The 25023-nt window shown below is 40.2% G+C and overlaps 1 protein-coding gene across 2 annotated transcripts; it reads left to right on the plus strand.

Annotated features, from left to right (window-relative positions):
• The first annotated feature begins 1299 nt into the window (after positions 1-1299).
• Positions 1300-19328, plus strand: LOC135717654 (BTB/POZ domain-containing protein KCTD3). Of its 2 annotated transcripts, XM_065239825.1 has the most exons (7): positions 1300-1642; positions 7365-7690; positions 7746-8762; positions 8825-8944; positions 17540-17557; positions 18058-18326; positions 18390-19328. In XM_065239825.1, the coding sequence occupies exons 1-7, from the start codon at positions 1587-1589 to the stop codon at positions 18966-18968; spliced, it is 2385 nt and encodes a 794-aa protein (XP_065095897.1). In that variant the 5' UTR covers positions 1300-1586; the 3' UTR covers positions 18969-19328. The 2 variants fall into 2 exon arrangements, with proteins under 2 accessions (XP_065095897.1, XP_065095898.1); XM_065239826.1 differs by lacking the exon at positions 17540-17557.
• Positions 19329-25023: the final 5695 nt, after the last annotated feature.

The following is a 25023-nucleotide window of genomic DNA, read 5'->3' on the forward strand; positions in this document are numbered from 1 at the left end:
AACATGTTATAGCGCTATCTTGATGGTGGTTTCTGTGTTGCAATTATTTGACAACCGTTATAACATGTTATAACTCTCCAGTCTGCACAGCGTTTTAAACGCTGTCCAGACTGGAGAGTTATAACATGTTATAACGATTGTCAAATAATTGCAACACAGAAACCACCATAAAGAAAGCGCTATTGGCGTTAACGAGAGCTCTGTAACTCTTTACCCCTATGGAGAAATCTCATATGTAACTGTCAGTCTATGTGTGAAACATGGCGGACTTTTTCTTATTATCTCACTCCAACGCAAAACCTCATAAGGAACTGTCAAAATGTGTGTGAAGAAACGTCACTTCGGGACTGGTGTCAAGGCGAATAACATGTTATAACCATAGAGGTAACTCTAAGACTAGAAGGTACCGAAATAACGTGCTCAACTTTTTGGCTCAGCTCTGGTACTATCTTCGGTCCCAAGCTAATCGATTCACCCCTCGAAACATAGGAAAAACCAATAACCCCTCATTTTATCTGTCAAACTTTCATAGCGAATCAAAACAAACATTGCGTAGTACTAGAATTTCTACTAGAATGGAGTACGTTAATCGTTTGCTTGGGACCAATAGGCTAGTCAAGTATTAAGCCATTTTAAAATTGTTAGTTTCGTATTGATTGTTGTTATAACTCTGTAGTCTGCCACGCTAACTTCTGCTTACTCACCAGGTGAGTCGATCGTACTCACTTTCGTCCGATGTATCGAGTTGTCAAAAATTGAGTAAACGAGAAATGTCAAACTGAGTAAAAGCCACTCAGTCAGCAAAATCCTGGACTTGGAAAAAATGCCAGTCATGTCGGAGGAAAGTTCATAGAATATGCCGGCTGGAATGCCTTCAGGTAAGTACGAATTGCTTAGGGAAACGGTGTTGAACCGTTTTTTGCTCCGGTAGAAGGAATCCGGAGCAGGCAATTTCCATTTCCTTGAATGAAAACCAAAATAAAAACCCTCCCTGCAACTGAAAATACCGGCGAGTGGATTTGACTCAGTCTACGTGAGAACGTAGTTTACTCAAAAGTGAGTCAACATAAGGCTACTCAATTTTGAGTAGCCATACTTGCCGCTGAGATGAGTACATTCGACTCAATTTTGAGTTGACCAGAATAAGCGTATGAACGTACTATTATACTCCATTATTGCGTATTTTACGGTTACCGTGTGTTAGTGTGAAGATTTTTTTTCGTCGATTTCTTTGAAGTTTTTTTTTAAATACACCTGGCATCTCTGGTTGTGAAAATTTTTGTACTCTGCTCAAAAGTTCGTCGTCGTTCCGTCGTGGTGGTGTTTATTTTCTGTGTTGCACCAAAATTAATACGTAAAATTCTTTTAGCATCCGACAACACAATTGCAGAAAACATGTTCAACGGTTTCTGAAAGTGGTATATCATCGAATTCCACCGGGGAATCCGTTCTGGGCGGTGGTATATAGTGGTACGCAGTGCTAGAGTTTGCGGGTCGAAGAAAACTTTACACATTAGTGTTGGGGCGGAGGATTACGGGAAGCCCCATCCCAGGAAAATTGTGCAGCTGCGTTGGTGAAAAAGAAGATGGCCTTTTCCAGCCACATCAGCGATATCGTCAATTTGAATGTCGGTGGAACCAGGTAATTGAATGGGTGGAAATTATTGGCTCGAAATTCCCCAACAACTCGCAAATTATATTTCAACGTCGATCGTGAAAACTGATTCTGCGAACAGTGTTTATATTGAGGAGATGTTGTTTTGCCATTAGTGAGGCGGTTTGCTACATCGTTATCAGATAATTGGATGTAATAAAGTGTTAAAACATACATTTCACATACAACTATTAGGCTATCACAGATGAATACGTTATCGAAGTTTACATTGGAAATGCTAAGCAATTTTGTTAAGGCTTCTGTAAAATTAGGTCAAATTGTTGTCATATATTGCGCACATATAGGTTGTTCCAGGTATACAAAGTTCAATGCCAGAAGAGAAAAAAATATTAGCTCTGGTGACTCCGTAGAGGGTTAATAATTGAATATGATCTATTTTGCTAACTTGTGGATGTTCAAACGTGGTCAATAATTTCCCATTCACTAATATGTAGCAACATAATATGCATCAACATTTAAGCAGACTGAATATCAGTTTCTGTACTCACTTTTCAATAAGTTTTAATTTTCTGATTCCTGTATTAATTTGGCTTATACAGGGTTATAACATATTATAATAATTATCGACAAGAGAAGTGTTATAACTGCTCAGTCTAGTCAGTGTTTTAACATATTATTTAGGTGTGCTCAGAAGCAGTTTTCTAGCAAATATATTGTTTAATTTGAGAAGAGGACTTTTCGAAATCCCTCCCCCTGGGCAGTGCTGTGGGGTTGAAGTTACTAAAGTGAAGGATTATAGGTTGTATAATATTTGCGTTAATATTATCTTCCTTAGTGGGGCGCCAGGGGCAGACAACCTCGGGCACCGGTTAAAAGATCTCATGGTGGAACCAAGCATTTCCAATCAAAACGTCGACGACCAGACAGGAAGCCCATCTGTCGTGGCGAATACAAGGATTACTGATCAGGGCGTCGTCGACCACGAAGGTCCAGTAGTCGATACAAGCATTACCGATTAGGCGGGAAGCTCATTTGCCATAAGGAAGTTAAGAATGGGTAATCAGGACATTGATGACCTTTCAGATAGTCTAGATAGCACACACCTTCAGGCAGGTAGTTCAGATAATGTTGGAGTTAACTTATCGGATGATAGTGATAAGGATTTGGTTGTGAGCGGTTTTGTTAGGGGATACGCCTGCTAACAGTTTGAAAAGGTAGAGATAGTTAATTAATTGCATAATTTATCTTTAAGATGTTGCATACTGACATCTCATACATTGCCTTCAAGTAAGATCACGAAAATCGTAGAATGGGGATGTACACTCAAAAAATATTGAAATCTAAATAGTATAAAAGCTACACTAAATCGCAATTCTCCCGACCGACGCATGATTCGTTATAAAGGGAGATAATACGAAGTGATTGATGCATGCATAATATAAAGCGCATGTAGTCTATATATTCCTAATAGTTATTTACCTATTCAGGTTTTGCGTTTACTATTGCTGTCATTCATTTTTTATTTTAGTTTCAGTATCAATTTAAATAAAGGGACAATTTAAGCAAATATTGTTTTATTTCCTCGAAACACTGGATTTATGATTTACGAAATTTACATTTTGTTTCCATTTGCTTCCGTTGTTGTTGAGACCACTTCCGTTGTACTATCGTTAGTGATTTAATTCGGATCCAATCGAAGTTGCTTGGCCAGCACACGCACCTATTCCTGGGCATCTTGCTTGTCGTGTCGCAGTCCTATGCAGTACATGCATTATTCTCCGTCTGTCGTGACCAACATCTTATAGATAAGAACGGTCATATGTGCCTGATGATGACTTCGCTATCGTGCTGCGATAGGACACACCGTGGCCATCTAAAGCTGCATTATGGAGAACTTGATCTAGTGTCCTGATCCAGCGAACGATGTATGAACTGTTCGGTAGGGGAAATTGATGTAATGTCGACCTAAATGCCCCTAATTTGGGCCCATACATAAATTCAGCAATCGACTAAATTTTCAAAAGCGACCAAAAATATCCATTATACACACTTACCTAATCACACACATAATTCAGATCACCGAAGTCGGTAGGAATTTACCGGGTTTTTGAACAGCAGAACAAGTCGGTAAAATTTTCAAATGACCGTTACTCGTGAGAAATCAAGAAAATTTATAAATTTTATTTTTCAACAATAAATGGGGTCAACCGAACACATTCTGTACAAGTTTGGAATAAATTTTCTAATAATTGGATTTTTCACTGATTTTTAAACTTTAACCGAACAGTTCTGTAGTTCAAAATTTACCGAACGGCAGAGGCCTGGATTAGTGTGCACGGGTTCCATGTTCGGTAATTTTTTTTACAGTTTTCGAACTGTAAATCACAAAAAATACCGATCATTTATTCTCGACAAAACTGCTGATGGTCAGTAGCTATTGCGACAAACTACTGAATACGGTAAAAGCATGTACTGAATTTACCGTAAAATAACAGCTTTACGGTGAATGAATGAAACTCAGTAAAATGGAGTACCGAGTTTTCAGTATTCATTGATTTTTACTGAAATTTACTGAAAATTGCTGATCACACCAGTAAATCAAATTACATACGCCATCTTCCTCCGTTCTACCTCGCTGACTTGACAACGGAAATATCCGCGTGAAGAAGCAAACAATTGTGAAAATCAATGAAACATCTGGAAGTCGATGCAGAAGTGCAGAAACTGCCACAAAATTGAGCAGTTTCTGCACTAATGCATCGACTTCCAGATGTTTGATTTTGAAGCAGAACCATTCAATACAATTGCCTTATAGAGCTCCAGACTTTGGCACGCAATCCAGCACACCGAGAGAGCCACAATCCGGTTGAATCATCAGGAAACGCTGACCGCTCAACCAGAACTACACTCAAAATAATCCGCACTTTAATACTACGTGAAAAATCAAGTAACGTTTAGTCAGTCTACTTTACGTGACTCTCGTAAAATCTACGCAATGCCACCTGAATGCTAAAAGAAATTCCAACCACACTTATTTATTTATCCAATGAAAATTAAGTGATTTCCACATACCTAGAATCTATGTGCGTTTCACGTAAGTCTTAAGTGCATTCCACGTATGAAAAAAGTAGGGCACTCAGTTGGGTGTTCAACATGGCGGCTTGAGTGTAAATATGCAGATTTGTTGTATTTTTTTGGACTGGTGAAAAACGTAAGTATAAGATTTCAATTATGCTGTAAAATATCTTTGATTAGTTTATTTGAAGATGGCAAGCAGCAAAAGCAGTTTAATTTTCTTTTCCTTTCCAGGTCCACTATGGATCCTCGTCGGATACCATCGATAGTCACGGAAGCGAACATGCACGGCTCCTGCACATCAACAAACGCTTCTACTTTGCTCAACTGTAGCAGTCGAGTTTACAGCTCACGACTCCTCACCGGAACGGGAAGATAATGGCTGGTATTACCAGTCATAGGCAGCTCAAACGGAGGCAAAGCTACCACGGAGCCGGGAAGTGCAATCGTCTCATGGAGGCACGTTGACCAAACATCGAATTCCTGATTGGGTTTTATAGCAATGTTGTTTTTATTTTGCTTATAATAAATTGAACGCTCTAAGATGAATAAAAAAGTTTCATGAAATTTGTTGTAAAAAGCATTAAAATTAAAAAAAATCAGCAAACAGCAGTTGAAATAGTATAAGAAACCACTATGAAATCTATCGACAGTATCACGTAACTTCTACGTGATAATCCTGTGACATTTAAGCTTCATGCAATGAGTGCACCTACATGTTAATCATATAGTTCTTACGTGAAAAGTACGATGGAAAAAATCTACGTATTTTTTCACGTAGCATTGAAGTGAAAATTATTTTGAGTGTAGTTCAGAATCACGGCTACTCCACCACTAAACATGTTAACCTCAGTTCCGGAATAAAAATCGTTCAAAATGTATCCAAAATAATCATTTAGCAGTTAATCATTGTATTTATAAATTTATTGAATTATTCATAAAAATACCTGCTGAAAAAAATACTGATAAACTCAGCAAAAAAATGTAAACAAATAATTTACTGAAAGAGACAGCAATTATTCTACTGACTATAACGGTAATTTCTGACAGAGATTCTGCGATTTACGGAGTTTTCAGTTAAATCAAAAAGTACTCAGTTGATTACTGAAAACTCAGCTGTTTGAAAACCCAGTAAAATTTTACCGACTCAGGTAATCTATAAACTCTGTTTGTATGTACCGTCCCAATGACACATTCCTTTATTTAACGTCGGTCTCTGTTCCGCAATCTAGTGCCACTGACGGACATCGAGTACCATCCATAGACGGCAATCGAATGTGCACAGGAAGGCAGCTTCCACTCCTGCGTTGGATATCGCACCCATTCAAACACACATGGGCCAGGACCAACGGCTTTCCTTCCAAGGAAGACGTGACCAGAGATTTTTATGCCTCAGAAAAATCCCACCGACCTCCTGACTGGGATTGAACCCAGGTCCATTGGCGTGGAAAACAGTCACGCTTACCACTACACCACCGGCGCCGGCATCCCAATGACACGTTCATCTACATAAAATGGATAAATAGCCAGATTTTCTGCGATGGGCCCGATATTAGATCCATAGGCCAACATTAGAGCCATTTCCCCTAGTTGTCGATGGTGTGATGGTGGTGATGTTTTGTTAGGAGTATTATCCATTATTCAACTGTTTTACCTACTTTGTGGGCTTCGTGGTCGTGCGGTTAGCGGCGTCATCCGTCGTTCAGGCGTATTGTGAGTGCCACGAAGTGAGGGTTCGATTCCCACTCCAGCCGGTGGAACTTTTCGCAACCCGGAAATTTCCCTACTAGTCTGGTCTACTTGGGTGTTGAGTGTTGTCCGTTGTCTAGTGTTAAGTATTCAGTCTGTACAACATCTGGTTGAAGACGGTGTCAATTGTCTTGTATTTTTTAAACGATTGAAGAAAGTATTTTCCTGTAAGAGAATCAAGAAGCAAACGTGTAAGGGAAATGACATAGTATCTAAATCTAGGTTCCGTAGGTCGTGGAACAGGGTCGATAGGTATAGTAAATCATCAATTTCTGTCTCTTTATTTTCTCACCTATTAACTATTATCACTGTTACTACGGCTATCCCCTGTATTCAATGTCTTTCCTTTCTATTCGGCATTTTAAAGCAGGATTGATTCACTTGACCCCTGTGGTTAGTATTGTATGATGTCAAATCTATACTGCCTTTAATCGCATATCAGTCCCATATAGATTTTCGTCTATTTTGAGATAACAACGCTACTATCAATTGGCATCTATTTTCATATTACGTGATAAAACTACGGACTTTAACCTTGAAAAATGTGAAAACAACATCGAGTCAGTTTGTCTCATTCTCATCAATCAAAATAATCGCATATTAGTCACATCCTAAAATTTAACCGTCCATAGTTCAAGTTAAAGTTCTGCTTATCGAATTGCCATATTTTTCGCTGATATAACAAAACATGCAAGCTTCATTGAAACTGATTTTAATTTGATCATTAAATTTACTAAGACGTTTCAAATATTTACATGGAAATTACACTTCACGACTTCGACGATCATTTTCTCAATGCCTACTTTTTCCTTAGGGGACTGATATGCAATAATTGTGGTAGACTGGCCCTATGACCACATTGTGCTTGAAAATGGAAACGATTATAACACACTCGACTTAATTTTCTGTTCATCTACTTCCGCAGATTCTCGACATCCCGTCAAACCCTAACATGGGTACCGGATACGTTTTTCACTTCCTTGCTCAACTCCGAGAGGAATGGCCGTATTTCCAGCCTCCGTGACGAAACGGATGCCATCTTCATCGATCGTGATCCAAAGCTGTTCTCTATCATTCTCAATTACTTACGTACCAAGGAGATCGACATCAAGTCCTGCGATATCCGGGTACTGCGACATGAGGCTGAATTCTACAACATTTCGCCACTGATCAAGCGGTTAATGCTGTGCGAAGAGATGGATCAATCAAGCTGTGGTGATGTGTTGTTTTACGGATATCTTTCTGCTCCAAGTATGTTGTTGATAAATTACAAGCTTCAAAATGCCTTACTTACTCTACTTTACAGACATTCCAATCCAAGAGGTAACGCTACCTTCCTCGTCAACTAGTTCCGTGAGCGGTATCACTGCGACCAATTCTTTATCCGGGTCAAACGGTTCCGCTCAATCAGCTCAATCCAAAACCAACAACGACCTGCAACCCGGAACTTCCTCTCAGCCGTCCGCATCCCAGCAGCCAGCAGGTGTTCCATCGTCGTCGGTGGCTTCCACTGGCGGAGTGTGTCATCCTCCATCGAATCCCCGACCTGGGTCGATGGTTCGAGTGCCCGAGTTTTCTCAAAGCTCAGGATCGTCCGGTAGTAGCACCGGAGGAGCCAGTGGCTCTCGCCATGCTGGTCATTCTCGAAACTCATCATGGGATCTCCGGGTGTCGTACAACGGAAACGGAAGAAACTCACAATGGGCCCCTGGCCATTCGCGCACTGCATCGTTGGATATGATGCGTCATCATTCTCGAAATTCATCCGTAGATTTAAACAAGTATATCCGCAATGACGTTGGGCTGGTGTTCGGTCCTAGTCAATCATCTGGATGGTCGGACCCGATGCGTGTTCAAATCATCAAAGCGCATCACAATTGGATTTCGGTTGCATATGCGCACTTTGTCACGTGTTATCGATTGAAGGACTATTGTGGTTGGCAGCAGATTTTCATTTCACCCTACGTTGAACACCCGATCGAACGAATAGCTATAAACGCCAAGATGAGTCTAGCTACGTCGGCCGGTGAGCAGTCTCACAGTAAAATGGTAGCAATCTCATATGGCAGTCAGATACGGCTGTGGGGAATCTCGGAAGACGGAAGCAAGACTGACGTCGGCATTTTCAACCTTCACGTACGGGTTGAGTTTCTGTTCTTCATCGGTAGCCAGCTGGTGGCACTTTCGTCTTCGGGCAAGATTGGTGTATGGCATGCGATGACCCAGCACTGGCAAATTCAAGATCTGGTTCCGATTCTGTCGTTCGATACGGCTGGCTCTTTTCTGCTGCTTGGTTGCAACAATGGCTCGATTTATTATATTGGTATGTAACTAAGTTAGAATTTAATCAAGAGGTATAATCGTAGCTGCGGTGTGGTTTTACAGATATGCAGAAATTTCCATTGCGAATGAAGGACAACGATCTGCTGGTGACGGAACTGTACAAAGATCCATCGAATGATTCGATAACGGCAATATCCGTGTATTTGACACCTAAAACTACAAGTAAGTTCTGCGTTGGGCCCATTTTGCAGCACGGTTCTGGGTATTATATTCGGTGTAGACATATTTGTATTTGATTCATTTACACTGTAGGAACACTTGGTATTGTTCGCCGAAGGTTTCCGGAGTAGTGCTGTGCTGCATTGTATTTAGATTTCCTTTCATTTTATCTTGCCACTTTACCCCATTCCATTCTTCATTACAGTGTAATTTACATTGATTGGCTTTTCTCTTACTGTAGTTTGAATTTTCTTGCTGGAAAATCAGTGGTATTTTAAACGAATTTTCCGTACATTTTTTATATTGGAAACCTGTTTTGTTCGAAATCAAGGCGGACGAAAATTGACTGTTACAAAAATACCATTTGTGAACCATTTGCCGAGTTAAATTTAACTCGTGGTTAAAAGTGACATTTCGAAAGTTATTTTCTATGTTCGAAAATCCCTGTGCTGTCGATCGACCGGTTTTCGAGAAGAACTTAGCCAAGGTTGTCAAAATTTAACTTCTTGTCTGTCAGAAGTAACCACGCTCGGATAGCAGGGTTAATCGATAACTTTCCATCTGTCAAATTTTAACCAAAAGTTAAAATAATCCACCAAATGGTTCAGAGCCTTATACCCTGGACAGACTATGGCTTATATCATGTAATATAGACTGTCTTGCAATGAGCACTCATACATAGGATTTCCAGTGAAAACTAGATGTATGAGTGCTCATTGCAAGACAGCCTATATTACATGATATAAGTCATAGTCTGTCCGGGGTATTAGGCTGTGAACCATTTGCCGAGTTAAATTTAACTCGTGGTTAAAAGTGACATTTCGAAAGTTATTTTCTATGTTCGAAAATCCCCGTGCTGTCGATCGACCGGTTTTCGAGCCACGGTTGTCAAAATTTAACTTTTTGTCTGTCAGAAATAACCATGCTCGGATGGCAGGGTTAATCGATAACTTTTCATCTGTCAAATTTTAACCAAAAGTTAAAATAATCCACCAAGGCTGTGAACCATTTGCCGAGTTAAATTTAACTCGTGGTTAAAAGTGACATTTCGAAAGTTATTTTCTATGTTCGAAAATCCCTGTGCTGTCGATCGACCGGTTTTCGAGCAGAACTTAGCCAAGGTTGTCAAAATTTAACTTCTTGTCTGTCAGAAGTAACCACGCTCGGATAGCAGGGTTAATCGATAACTTTCCATCTGTCAAATTTTAACCAAAAGTTAAAATAATCCACCAAATGGTTCAGAGCCTTATACCCTGGACAGACTATGGCTTATATCATGTAATATAGACTGTCTTGCAATGAGCACTCATACATAGGATTTCCAGTGAAAACTAGATGTATGAGTGCTCATTGCAAGACAGCCTATATTACATGATATAAGTCATAGTCTGTCCGGGGTATTAGGCTGTGAACCATTTGCCGAGTTAAATTTAACTCGTGGTTAAAAGTGACATTTCGAAAGTTATTTTCTATGTTCGAAAATCCCCGTGCTGTCGATCGACCGGTTTTCGAGCCACGGTTGTCAAAATTTAACTTTTTGTCTGTCAGAAATAACCATGCTCGGATGGCAGGGTTAATCGATAACTTTTCATCTGTCAAATTTTAACCAAAAGTTAAAATAATCCACCAAGGCTGTGAACCATTTGCCGAGTTAAATTTAACTCGTGGTTAAAAGTGACATTTCGAAAGTTATTTTCTATGTTCGAAAATCCCTGTGCTGTCGATCGACCGGTTTTCGAGCAGAACTTAGCCAAGGTTGTCAAAATTTAACTTCTTGTCTGTCAGAAGTAACCACGCTCGGATAGCAGGGTTAATCGATAACTTTCCATCTGTCAAATTTTAACCAAAAGTTAAAAAAATCCACCAAATGGTTCAGAGCCTTAATGCGCACTTGATGGATGTGATGAACTCGGGTGAGGGGTTTCTGAAATAGTTGTAATTTTCGTTCTTTATTATAGAGACTTTCAGCCGTTGGCTGGTTCGTGTCTGAAAAAATAGTGTTGTGTCCAGAAGGGACCTCATCTAGTTACAAAGTTTTTTCTCCTTTTTTATCATATTAGGAGGTCTATAAGAGGCCTCCTCTAGTTAAGTACTGAGGCTGTCAATGTGCTGTCTTTCTTCGGACTTTTGATTGTTAAGGCTGTGAACCATTTGCCGAGTTAAGTTTAACTCGTGGTTAAAAGTGACATTTCGAAAGTTATTTTCTATGTTCGAAAATCCCCGTGTTGTCGATCGACCGGTTTTCGAGCCACGGTTGTCAAAATTTAACTTCTTGTCTGTCAGAAATAACCATGCTCGGATAGCAGGGTTAATCGATAACTTTTCATCTGTCAAATTTTAACCAAAAGTTAAAATAATCCACCAAATGGTTCAGAGCCTAAGTTGCTGAGGATCTTGCTTTGATTTGAGATGTTGGGTGATAAGAGAAAGTCCATTGGTATTGCGGTGGTCGGGATTTTGACAGGTTTCATATTTGATCGAAGAGGGCAGCCTCCCGGAGGAAGCCCATTAATGCTGTGATTCTAGTCGGGTCGTTACTCAGTGCGTCCCTAATGCTGCCCGGTATACCGTACAGCTCTCGTGAGCCTTCGTATTGAATACTGTGGCAGATTATGTATTCCACTGAACAGTTGATGCGGCAGAGCTCGCAAAATTTCCGCAACGGCCCGCTCCCTGAAAAGTTATGCGAGACTCTGGTATGGCCTGTTCTGAGTCTTGCCAGGGCAACCTGAGTTCGGTGGTCAGGGGGGTCTTCCCACCTTCATGTGTCAGTCCCAAATTTTGTTGGCAACCCATTTTTTCAGTTCTCCATTTGGAATCTCCCTGGTAAACAGTTGGGCTTGTCTTCCAGAAGCCGCTAGATGATCCGCCTCCGTATTACCACGAATGCCGCAGTGACCCGGAATCCATACAAATGTAGTGTTTCTGGGGGCATACCGCTGAATGGTTTGGATCTATGAGTGCTTGATAGAGTCTGAGTTGAGGGCTAGAACTACACTTGCGGGGTCCGTAAATACGGGAATCGGCTTGTTTGAGGGAGTGGTAGCAGCAATAAAAGCAGAGACCGCTTCTGCCGAGAATATAGTGTACTGTTCTGGAAGTCGATGAAGTACGGACATTTGGGGGCCCGTGATGCCAATGCCAACCCCTTCACGGGAAACTGATCCGTCGGAGTAACGGATAGTGTGGTTGCACTATCTGGTTCACTGGAGTTCCGCGACGGATCTCACAAGTGCTGTAGAGTTGGATCCTGCCTTGAACTTCTTCTTTATCGCCAAGTCAATAATGGGCCCGGGCAAGTTCCAATCTCTGCCTCCACACCAATGTATGCTAGACACCAGGGGGATCTCCAGATTGACGATGACTGAAAGGAGCTGTTTAGCCTCGGTAAGGAGGAAAACTCCATCATCTAAGACATCTGTCTTCACCTCGAAGCTAATTGATCGGTTGCAGATGGCTTGAGTAACTAGAAGGTTGAATGGTAGTACGCCACTTTCGATGCAAGCTGCAATTGCAGGTGTGGATGGTAGTAGACCGGATGAGATACGGATAGCTTGATGGTATGTAGAGGTTAGTTTTGTAATAAGTTGTACGCGAGCGAGACAGGTAACTTCGATTCCATAAAGGAGACGTGATTCCAAAATTGCTCTAGCAACTCGAAGCCGAATGGCCCGTCTGGGTGTCGACCTGCGATGGATCGTAGCAGATTAAGACGTGTCTTGCAGGCGTTCTTGACTTTGTCGAAGGTGGCAGAAAAGGTCAAATGTCGGTCGATTCTAACTCCGAGGATACGGGCTGACCTCCTGATGGGAATAGCTGTACCATTGATACAGACGGGAGTGTTAAGGACGACATGATGGTGAGGGCAGATGTGCACCAGTGTGCATTTTTCGACTGAGAGTTGGAAGCCAGTCAGTGATGTCCACAGGGAGACTGCGCTTGTGGCAGCGCCCATCTTTCTACGTAGTGCCTTTATGGTTTTGAGAGTGATCAGGAGGGTAATGTCGTCAATGATGTAAATTTTCCAGCCCAGTGGCAAGCGCGTAGGCAACATGTTATACGTTGACCGCGAGCCCAGCACAGCAAAATAAATGTTTTGAGCCCGGGACATGCTGCCTACTGTCAAACGCTGCTGTTGGTAAAGGCCTTGTCACTGGCCTGAAATTTCCTTAGGAAGGTTAAACCACATTCATACAAATTAAGAAAATGGTGACCGCGATAACCGAACCCTGCGGTACGCCCCAGTCTCCTCTCGGAATGTTGCGGAACGGTGGTTGCCCAGAAGTACCTGAAAGTTGCGGTTTGCCAAGAAATTCTTCGCGAAATGCTTCAGGTGCCCGCCAAGGCCCCAATCAGCCATTTGTCGGATGACATCTGGCATCCAAGCTCTATTATAAGCTTTTGCTATGGCTAAAGCTGCCAGTTTGACGTGGTGTCCACGCGAGGTAGCGTCGTCAAGAGCTTGAGCAAGTGTGGCGAAGTACGTGTTTTAGTACCGTGTCCTGGACGAAAAGCGCGTTGACGGTGGTCAAGTAGGTCCCTGGATTCTAGAAAGTTCATCAGTCGCCTATTTACCATCCTTTTCAAGATTTTGAAGGCACAGAATGTAAAGGAGATCGACCTGAAATCACTACCCGAGCAGAGAATGAAAACAAAATGCAAACTAAATTTGATATTTTGATACGAGCGTTCGTGATAACATATTTTGCCTACCGTGTGGTCGAGTTAAAAGTAATCATAACAAAAAATAAATCTAAATGCTATGTGAAGGATATTAAAAAGATAACAAATCATGTTTTCTTGATAACAAATCTATGTATGCGTTTTGATATCAGGCCATTTTCTAGCGAACCGAAACCTACATTCGCAAACCTACCACACAATCGGGTAGAGGAGAATTTTCCCTACCTGCCCATTTTGTTGGTTTGCGTTGGCGGCCTTTGGTTCGCGAGAAAATGGCCTTACAATGTTTGTTTACAAAATGGAGTTGAGGCCATTTCAATTGTTGGTCTTGATTTGTGTAATTGAAAATTCGAAGTAGAAGTGCATGTACAGCCTACGTGGCGGCCATTTGTGGACTCTACAAGGAATCACCTTAAGTGTAAATGTCACAATCGGGAAATTTTCCACAATTCCGGAAACAAACAGGAACGTATTGTTCGGAACCTGCAATAAGGAACATTGACATTGGCACAATAGTCATTTGGCATAATGGACGTTTGAAAAAACACATCTCGTACGTTGTTGACAAGTCGTCAAGGAGATTGGGTTCTATCTTCAGGATTGCAAAGAATTTCTCGAACATCTATTGCCTCAAGTCATTGTACTGTTCCGTGGTGCGACCCATTCTGGAATACTAAGGCCTATTCTGCGCGGCGTGTAAGGTGAGAGTCACCTTACGCGAGGTGACAATTGTGACTCACAAGTGACAGCATGTCACCTCACCTCACACGCCGTGCAGAATAGGTCTGACTGTTCAAACTACACACTTAAAATTTTTCGCTTTCCAACAGCCGAATTTATTGCAATTTATTTTGCTGAGATTCAATAAAACAATTGCCGAGACTCAGCTAACAAATAACATTTTGCTAAGATATCAGCTAACAAACAGATATTTAGCAGAGATATCAGCAAAAGTAAATGCCGAGTTAATCGGCTGTTGGATATTTTACCGAGTTAGATTAAGTGTGTACAGGCCAATGAGATCAACCCAAATTTGAGTTCAGTTTACTCATAATCGCAAAAAGTGCAGGAACTCAGCGATGAGTAAATTTGTCTCACGTTTTCCTGTGGAAAATCTAAAAAATCTGCCGGAAAATGAGGAAAATTTACTCAATCTAGTACTAGTACCAATAGACGGAGAGCATCCAATCTCTACTTTTCTCATATTCGGGATTTTTTTCCTGAAAAAACATGAGGCAAATTTACTCATCGCTGAGTTCCTGCACTTTTTGTGATTTATGAGTAAACTGAACTCAAATTTGGGTTGATCTCATTGGCCGTGTACAATAATGGTGCTGAGAGAATTAATTATATGATTTGAGTAGTAGCTATACTGAAGATCCGAGAGATGTCGCCCCTTCAGTGGTAGGAAAGTCATTTTTGCAGTATGGAGAATATCAGAAAATCCACGATTTGTGACTAAACATGCTTTCACAGAAGGAAACAAATAAACGAGTGTTTACCTTATCACCATAGTAATGTACCCGTGCAATTTTTGTGCATCTAAAACTGCCCATAAAGTGGATAATGAATAAAAACTGAAAATTTCCATGCATTTTCAAATGGTTTCCTACCATTCCCATACATTCGAAGTGACTGGCCCTCTGGATGTGGATGATGTCAAAAACAACAAAACATGATTAATTGAGTCCGTTCAGCGACATTTTCTTTGATTCGCTCTACGGAATCTACCTTGGAGAAATCCGTTTCACTTGCCTAAAAGTCGCTGCCAGTTGATCAGTCTGGAGCCTCTCCGAACTAGAAAAGACACTTCAAGGGCCCTGCTCATCGCGGACACATTACAGGGCAGAATTGATTGCACCGCAGTCTTGAAGCAAGTTAGCATCAACGTCCAGCCCCGAGCGCTGCGTAACAACGTTATACCATAGAGGTAACTCTAAGACCAGAAGGTCCCGAAGAAACGTACACAACTTTTTGGCTCAGCTCTGGTACTATCTTCGGTCCCAAGCTAATCGATGCACCCCTCGTAACATAGGAAAATCCACGAACCCCTCATTTTATCTGTCAAACTTTCATACACTCCAAAAAATATGCACGTCCGATCTACGTGAAAACATAGGTAGCTTTCGCCCATACTACTTTTCACGTAACATTTACGTTAATACCATGTAGCCAAAAATATTCCCATTTAGCGGTCAACGTGAACAGTAAGGTAAATATAACGTGATTTCCACTTAAGTTGGAAGCGGTTATCACGTAATGTTTACGTGATTTTGAAATGATATTTACTGGAAAATACTGTTCATCTTACGTTTACGTTCCGTGGTTTCCACTATAATTGCAATGGGTGTGCACGTAATGTTGACGTGATTTTGAAGTGATCTTTACCGGATCTAACAAATACTGTTTTCCAACTGTTGTCCAACTGTTTGTCCAAGAAAAGAATAATTAAACATTGTTAGCATTTTTTTATTAATACAATAAGTATGTCATTGAAACGTTAATACTAACCATTTCGCTTTTCCAACTTTTAATTGATCATGACAATTCAGATCTCGATTCAGATGCAATATTCGTTTGCACTGTTTACTGTCGAGTCAGACATTTGGAAAATGCCCATAAATTGTATCTTGTAATCCAACCTCTGAAATCGAAATAAATTTAATTAGCAGTGTATGACGGATTTCAAATAAAGCGAAATAATATAAAAATACCTTCAAACAGTTGCAGTATGCAGTTAAGGAATCACTTCTTCCATTAATAAAATCGATGCCGCCATATTGAATCCCTTTTTCATACATGTAAACCACGTAAACTCATTTTACGCAAGCACACCACAATCACTCAACCGCACATAGAAGTTTGATGGGAAAATGTTGTCACATTCATCATCAGCTCCAATGAACATGACATGATATATTTATCAATTTTACTACCATCATGTAACCATGAAAGTTGAACCATTCGAATGAACTACGTGATTTTTCACGTAGATTGAACGTGTATATGTTTTAGAGTGTACATGATTATCACTTACTTTTTACGTGAAATTCTCTTAGTATCAACGAACATGAATATCACGTAAATTTTATCAAAATGTAATTTAACATTAACGTGAGCCACGTGAAAATGATCGAAGTGGAGGGTTAAAGAGGTTACGTGATTTTTCACGTAGCATTAACGTGAAGATTTTTTAGAGTGTAGGGCATCAAAACAAACATAGTGTAGTACTAGAATTTCGACTAGAATGGGGTACGTTAATCGATTTGCTTGGGACCAATAGGCTATTCAAGTAGTGAGCCAATTTAAAATCGTTAGTATCCACCTGTAGGTTATACTTAAAGAGGCTGAATTTATAAAGAGACGATATGTCAAAATTGGAACAATCGATTATCTGTCAAAGTCATAGGAAAATTTATTCCAATCGAGCAGAAGACCTGTCGGGAATGAATACACATCACTTATCGCAGCTCTGTAATTATCACATTACTATCAGCATAACTTACCTCCTTGTAGCATAAGAGTCAATCGTTCGACTCACTTGTGGAATTCCTAAGTAATAGTGCTACAAATGACCTTAGCGAACAGAGCCACATGTTGTCCTATATGATTTATTTTCTTTCTGTTCTTCACAACGTCAAAATGCATACAATAAACTGCACTACATAGCACATCTTTAATTCCTACTTCTATCGCACCACTCACATGCAAATGCACATATCCAACACCACTACTTGCATTCAACACTCTGAAAAAAAAATCTGCACCGTAATTCGGTCACAACCTCTATTCCATTCGAACAATACACAAAAATCAATAGGCATCTACCATGATCATCATCAGTCTCACGGTTAACCCAAAAGTCTTATTTATTTTCTTGTTTTTATAATTCTTCCTATAATTTAAACATGTTAGTACCGGGAGATAAAGAAGGTAATCATTTTCAACTCTCAGTTGACTATTTTCAATTACAACCATTCAAAGTGACGACTATTGTTTATTTTTCTCATTCGTTCAAGCTTGAATTCAGTTACTCACGCTACAGCTATTTTGACCATTCAATTGTGTCTTCTATGTCCTCCGATCTTTGCTTGAAGCTGAATCAGTTCGGAACTGATTGAATATTAATTCTCATCTTGTTCTTTGCTTTCATAAATCATCATTGGACAAACAACATAACCAACAAAAAAAAATTTAAATGTTTTGCCACCTTTAAACACGAAACGCAACATTACTTTTACCGAACCGATACACTTGGTTCATTCGAGTGTGGACATTATTCAAGTAGTGGTGCTGGCATGTGTTGTTTCCTCTGTTCACTGCATCCAAGACCCGTTGTTTATTATAGCTTGTTTGTGTGTTTCCTTTGTAAATCATTGTTCCAATGCAACTTGTTCTGCGATCGCTGATGCATATTCCGATATCACCCACAGGTCTATCCGGAAACTGGATTGAGATCGCCTACGGTACCAAGTCGGGCTCGGTGCGTGTGATAGTGCAACATCCGGAAACCGTTGGCCATGGACCTCAGCTGTTCCAAACGTTCACCGTTCATCAAAGTCCGGTGACGAAGGTTACTCTGTCGGAGAAATTCCTGATCTCGGTCTGCAGCGAATACAACCACGTTCGCACTTGGCAAGTTACGCGCTTTCGGGGCATGATCTCCACTCAGCCTGGCTCGACGCCGGAGGCTTCTTTCAAGGTAACATCTACGACCAATGCTAATGTATTCAAAAGCACTTCTGATTTCGGTACGCATTTGCAGATCGTTTCGTTGGAAGCTGTAGACTCCACCTACAGCTACTCGGCCGGCAACGATTTCGGTCCGTTCGGTGAACAAGATGATGAACAGATTTTCGTACAAAAGGTGGTTCCCGATACGGATCAATTGTACGTGCGCCTGGCCTCAAACGGGGAACGTGTCTGCTTGGTCCGTTCCGTTGATGGTACTACCATCACCTCTTTCTGCGTGCACGAGTGTGAAGGATCTTCCCGGATGGGTTCTCGACCACGCAGGTTCATCTTGTCCGGCCACTGCAACGGAGCGATACAGATGTGGGATCTCACCACGGCGTTGGAAATCTTCAAGAAAAAGGATCAGAACAAAAAGCTGATCGGTGGTCCAACGGCGGACGAACTGATTCGCCTACTGGACCAATGTGATCTGAGCAATAGTCACTGTTCGACTCCATGCATGTCACCGTGCCCCTCAGCGATCTCGACAGGAGCGGCCACGGTAGCTAGACTAAAACCGTTCAATGTTGCATTTCTGAATCAGTCGGCAGCGGCTGCCGCAGCCGCAGGACCAGTTTGTGTCCAACCAAACCCGGACCAACCGAACTGATCTATGCTGAGGCGACGAAGAGGACTTTGAAAGTGGTTATGCTGCCACCTTCAACTGTACGATTGAACGATCTTAATGTACTACCGCATGTGATCGAGTGGTGCAAAAGCGCCTCGCATCGATTACACAGGCAAGTTAGAATCTATATCCTGTAATTGTGATTTTATCCTTGTAACGAATACGTCACTGGACATATGGCTCTGCTAGGGTCATCACGATTATATTGAAAGTGATTTTTGCACTCTTATGCATTAAATATTACTACAATAACACTATTCGAGTTATCAATATTTAAACATAGTCAAATCCAGATAGTGTAGCGCAGAATTATATTTTTAATAAAAAGGAGAAAATTTAAAATGTATAAGTCTAGCATTTAGATGACATCCCTACACTATAGTCGCTATATTCATAGTCTGGCGGATAGAATCTCGGGAACCAATTGAGCTGTCAAATAGCGGAACCAATCGAGCAAATCACGACCAATAACAGAAAAGTGCACATCAGCTATTGCCAACAAAACTTCGAAAACCGTTTTCTCGTGACTCAAGGCTCGCCTACGCAAACTAACACCATCTTTGGGTTGAGGAAAGTTTCCCCTATCCGACGACGCTGGTAATTTACGTTCGATTAGCGAGGAAAGAATAATCAACGTTTTGTTTATAAAAGTTCATAGTACCTTTTCAATTATTGGTCTACAATATATTGAATTTGTTCCGCTTTTTGATAAATCGAAATTCTATCCGCCAGACTATGAATATAGCGACTATACCCTACACTGCCCTGTGCGGCATAAAAGTCCCATTAGCATTTTCGGTGAAAATGAGTTATACGTTTTGTAATCGATTGTCAAGTACCATCACTTTACAATGTACACGAAAAGTGTCCTACTTTTTTTTCAGATAATGTCGCGAAAAATGTTTTAACGAATGGGGCAACTATGCTGAAAAGGGCAGTACACATGTACCCGAATTTTACATTAGCGTTGACGACTGTCTTCAGGGTGGCCAGCGAACCGGGAAAACCGGGATATATCCGGGAATTTGAAAAGTAACCGGGAAAACACCGAGAATTCGATGAGAGAACCGCGAAAAAATAAATTAGACACACCATAGGAATATATTATATATTTTTCAAATTGATTTTTGCGATTCAATTTCAGATGTAAAGTGCATGTGCCTTAAAACAAAATATTGAAGATGCTGGACTTAAGAAACAAATATTTGTAAAAACTGAAACTGAACTATTATTTGCCCGAGTTTTAATTTTATTATAAATTCTCATGATATGAATTTCAGAATGAACTTGGAATTCTTCTCTGAATTATTATATGATTCTTTTAAAATTAACCAGAAAACACTCTGCATGATAATTACAATTGAATTCTTTTTGGAATTTCCTTGAAACCGCTTCTAAGAAATTGTTTGGAATCCGTCTTAGAATTCACTTAAACCTATTCGGAGACTTTGATTTCATTGAAATCCTTTTCAAAATTTTCTTTTAACTCTAGCATAAATCTTTCGAAATTATTTAGAAACCTCTTGGAGTATTTTAAAGAATTTCTTTCTAATTATTAGCAATTTTTTTGCAATAAATTTTGTTGGAGCTCTTTGATGAATCATTCACACTAAGGTTGAAATTATCGCCAGAACACTCTTAGAACTCTGTTTCTTGTTGAATTATCATCTTAATTCTCTTGGGATTCTTCAAAAATTACCTAATAATTTAATTTAGAACTTGCAATCTTCTCCACAGAAATCCCTCCAAATTCTGCTAACAATTTCTAAGGACTTCATGTCAGAATAATTCTGGTATTCTGCTCTGAACTTCTCCTTCGAAAACTATGTGAGATCCTCCTCAATATATTTTTGAAATCAACACTATGAATACTTTTAAATTTTCTGAAAATTTCGCAAGATTCTATCGATTGTTCTGTAATTTGTTTTAACTCTTAAAATACTTCCAAGTCTCAGAACCTTGACAATTATGACTGCACGACTATTTAATAAATATGATATTTTTTTTCAAATCTGTGATCTTGGAAGATTTTCAAACTCTCATATTTTAACTATTTTTTTTTCTCTAAATCTTGCATCACGAAGATTGTTATTAATCCCAAATTTTGAAGAAAAGTTCTTTTTTCAGACCCTACACAAATTTCAAAGCCCCAGAATCTTGGGAATCTATCTTTTTAGTAAATAATCTTTCAGTGAATACACATCTTCTCTATCCGATATCACTATCAATTTGCTCTAATTCTCATTTGTACCAAGTTAATTTTTCTGAAACATTTTTTAAATTTAATCTCATTCTTCACAATTCACCTATTATATAACCTATTTATCCAGATAGCATTTGGCCCAGTGACCTTAATCTCTGTCACTCAATCAATTCTAGGGCTTTGAAATCATAAGATGTATCGATCATAAAAAGTGGTAGAATTCGATTTATCAAAGTATCGATCAATAAGTGGCTCATAGAGTTGAATTTTTCCTATAGCTTCAGAAAACACTTTCTGTAATTTGGCTTTCATTTTTTCCACAAATAACCACTGAAAATTTACAGTTGGCCACGTTTTAAAAAATGCGTACGGTTTCGTTTTTTGTTGAATATTAACAAACGGGAAATTTTTAAGATTTGAACCGGGAAAACCGGGAATTTCAAAATGAAAAATCACTGGCCACCCTGCTGTTTTTGAGCTTGGAGACTATCTTTACTCCAACGGTGTTTCTCATTTACATGTGTGTGAAAAAAAGCAAAAAATCTTCCCTCCTTCACTTTCTCACGTAAATCCGCAAACAAAATCATCACACTCGTAAACGCCAAATTCATGAGGTTTGTCCAGCTCCACTAAAGATTTTTTGCATGGATTCATCTGAATTGTACACACACGAAGCTGGACAAGATTTTCATTTATTTTATCCGCGCTAGCCCAAACTTGTTTTGTGGATGTGTGATGTTGACGAGTACGTTAATAATTTGATTAAATGTCAATCAATTCTATAACCGAGAAATGCGCATTTTGTTTCCATCGCAAATGTGAAAACACCAGTCCTTGAATCATGTTCACAATCTTCCTGTTCAGGGAACTTCACAGTTTTCAACTCTCTGGAATAAAGGGTGTCCACGATGAAATTGCCACACTATGAAATTGCTCTAACTTTTTAACCGTTGGGTAGAATTTAATGAAAATTTGGGTGGATTTAGTTCATAGTGCATTATTTACATCCTGCAAGTTTTAAAGTCCTGTGATCAAAACTCGCGGAAATGGAGTCGAAAGAACAGCTCGTGCGTGATAAAATCTTGCGCATTCATCACGAGAACAAGGATCTCTCGCATCGTTCCATCGCTAAAACGTTGGGAATCGCGAATTCCACGGTGTCGCGAGTGAATAAGCGGTTCGAGGAACGGTTGACCACCGATCGGAAGCCCAGAAGTGAAGGAAAAAGTATTCCGTACAACACCAAAAATCACAACCGCGTAGTTGGGGCTTTCAACCGAAATCCGAACGCCTCCGTTAGGGATGTGGCTAAGAAGCTGCACCTAAGCCGAAGTTTTGTACAGAAGGCCAAAACTAAGGCTGGGCTTCGAACGTTCAAGGTACAAAAGGCCCCTAATCGCGCATCATGGACGACGAAACATATGTGAAGGCCGACTTCAAACAGATCCCCGGCAACCTGTTTTTCACGGCCAAGGATAAGTTCAGCGTTCTGGAGCATGTCCGCACTCAGAAGATGTCCAAATTTGCGAAGAAATTCCTGGTTTGGCAAGCCATCTGCACGTGCGGGAAGCGGAGTGCACCTTTCGTGACCCAGGACACGATGAACGGACAGGTGTACATAAAAGAGTGCCTCCAGAAGCAGCTGCTTCCTCTCCTGAAGGCCCACAACGTCCCAACAATCTTCTGGCCGGATTTGGCCTCATGCTACTACTCCAAGGACGTGCTGAAGTGGTATGCGGACAATAAGGTCAATTTCGTGCCGAAAATGTTCAACCCTCCCAACACTCCGGAGCTCCGCCCCATCGAGAAGTACTGGGCGATTATGAAGCAGCACCTTCTTAAACGACCTAAGATAGTGAAGACAGTCGAGGAACTGAAGAAAGTATGGATTTACATGCAAAAAACGGTTGATTCACAGGTTGTGCAGAATCTTATGGCCGGGGTTAAGGCCAAGGTGCGGGCATTTGCGTATGGACTGTAAATAAAATACGAGTAAAATGGTAAAATGAAGTTTAATAGTTATTTCTCAATCCCTGAAAATTCGATGGCAATCGGATGAAAACTCGAATTTTGCGAATCAATTTTGTGTGTGGCAATTTCATCGTGGACACCCTTTAGAACGCATCTGCTGAACAAATCAGTTGTCCTCAAATCGGAAATAAGCCGCTTCGGCAGCATCGGTAACTGCCCGATGAAACTAAATCAGCGAGAGAGAGTCATTATAAGGTACGCTGATTATTTTAGAAAAACATTAAAAATTTAACGTTTTTTCACTTGTCCAATTGCCAGGCACAATAAACAACAGAGTGTATACGACAAACGCTCACGCGACAGACGTTAACATTTATGTTTTTTTTTTTTTTTTTTTTTTTCTTTATTTTAGAGATTTTTAGCCTGAGGCTAGTTCATCTCTTGTTAACATTTATGGTTATGGATTTAATAATCAACAAAAACCCTAATTCCACACTAGTGTTTGAAAGTCACCCCGTTTGACGGTACCTAATTGTTTTTTTTTTCAAAGTATTTATTTGGTATGCTCAATATCTCTTGGAGCTAAACGGAGCTGAGGGACTAATTTTTTTTTCAATGCAATTAGGTATTTAGATCTTGATTTTTCTTCTCCTTGGCTGCGCGTGCCGCCGATCCGCCTAATGTTCTACCGTCCTTTCGGGTTACACTCTTTGCACCACAAACGAAGTGACAGACGGAGCAGCTCGAAACTTTGGTGACGCACCTGCTATTGCAATTTTTCAGTGTACCACATGGCAACACCACTACTACTGGATTGTACCACATGACAACACTACTACCACAAACGAAGTGACAGACGACTAACTGGCAAAGAAATCCATTTAAATAATGTGGTTCACTGTAATAGAATTTTCTTGGAAGCTTGTGCCATCATCCACCAGATGGGTTAGTTTTTTTGTTTTGATTTGAACAAAGTTGATTTTGTGTACAATGATTCTTTGACAGTGTGCAAAGAGTGTATCATTTTGTCATTTTTTTATGCATTTCAGTTTTGAGTAGAGTGAAAGAGATAGAACCGAAACATTCTAATACATTTGGTGAAAATGCTAGTACAATCCAGTAGTAGTGTTGCCATGTGGTACAATCTAGTAGTAGTGGTGTTGCCATGTGGTACACTGAAAAATTGAAATAGCAGGTTAGTCACCAAAGTTTTCGAGCCGCTCCGTCTGTCACTTCGTTTGTGCTACTACTGGATTGAACTAGCATTTTCACCAAATGTACTAGAATGTTTTGATTCTATCTCTTTCACTCTACTCTAAACTGAAATGCATAAAAAAAATGACAAAATGATACACTCTTTGCACACTGTCAAAGATCATATTGCACACAAAATCAACTTTGTTCAAATCAAAACAAAAATACTAGCTCATCTGGTGGCGCTTCTAAGAAAATTCTATTACAGCGAACCACATTATTTTAATTGATTTCTTCGCCAGTTAGTCGTCTGTCACTTCGTTCGTGCTCTGAGTATTTCTAGTTTCCACCTCTTTCGACACATTTTTCTTCGTCCTTATTTTTGTTCAAATACGGTTGTTTTCCAAGCTGCATCTGCTGTTTCCGGGCCTTCCGCTTGAGACAGGAACTCATCCGGCGTCCCTTCGCCTTACATAGAAAGCATTTGTACTTGTCTCCCGAATGGAATATGTTCCCCATCCTATTAAGGAAATTAAGCAAGGAGGGAATCCCCCTTTTCACGTCCATGTAAACACCTCGCACTCCTGTGAACATATCGAGGCCCAATGCAACAGGAATTTTTTTCCCGAATGGCATGCTTTACTTTCCCTTACTTTCCTACCACCAACG

The sequence above is a fragment of the Ochlerotatus camptorhynchus genome, unplaced genomic scaffold (assembly GCF_037179485.1).
Source record: "Ochlerotatus camptorhynchus isolate MF236.1 unplaced genomic scaffold, CSIRO-AGI_Acam_v1.1 ptg000062l, whole genome shotgun sequence".
Classification (NCBI taxonomy): Eukaryota; Metazoa; Arthropoda; class Insecta; order Diptera; family Culicidae; genus Ochlerotatus; species Ochlerotatus camptorhynchus.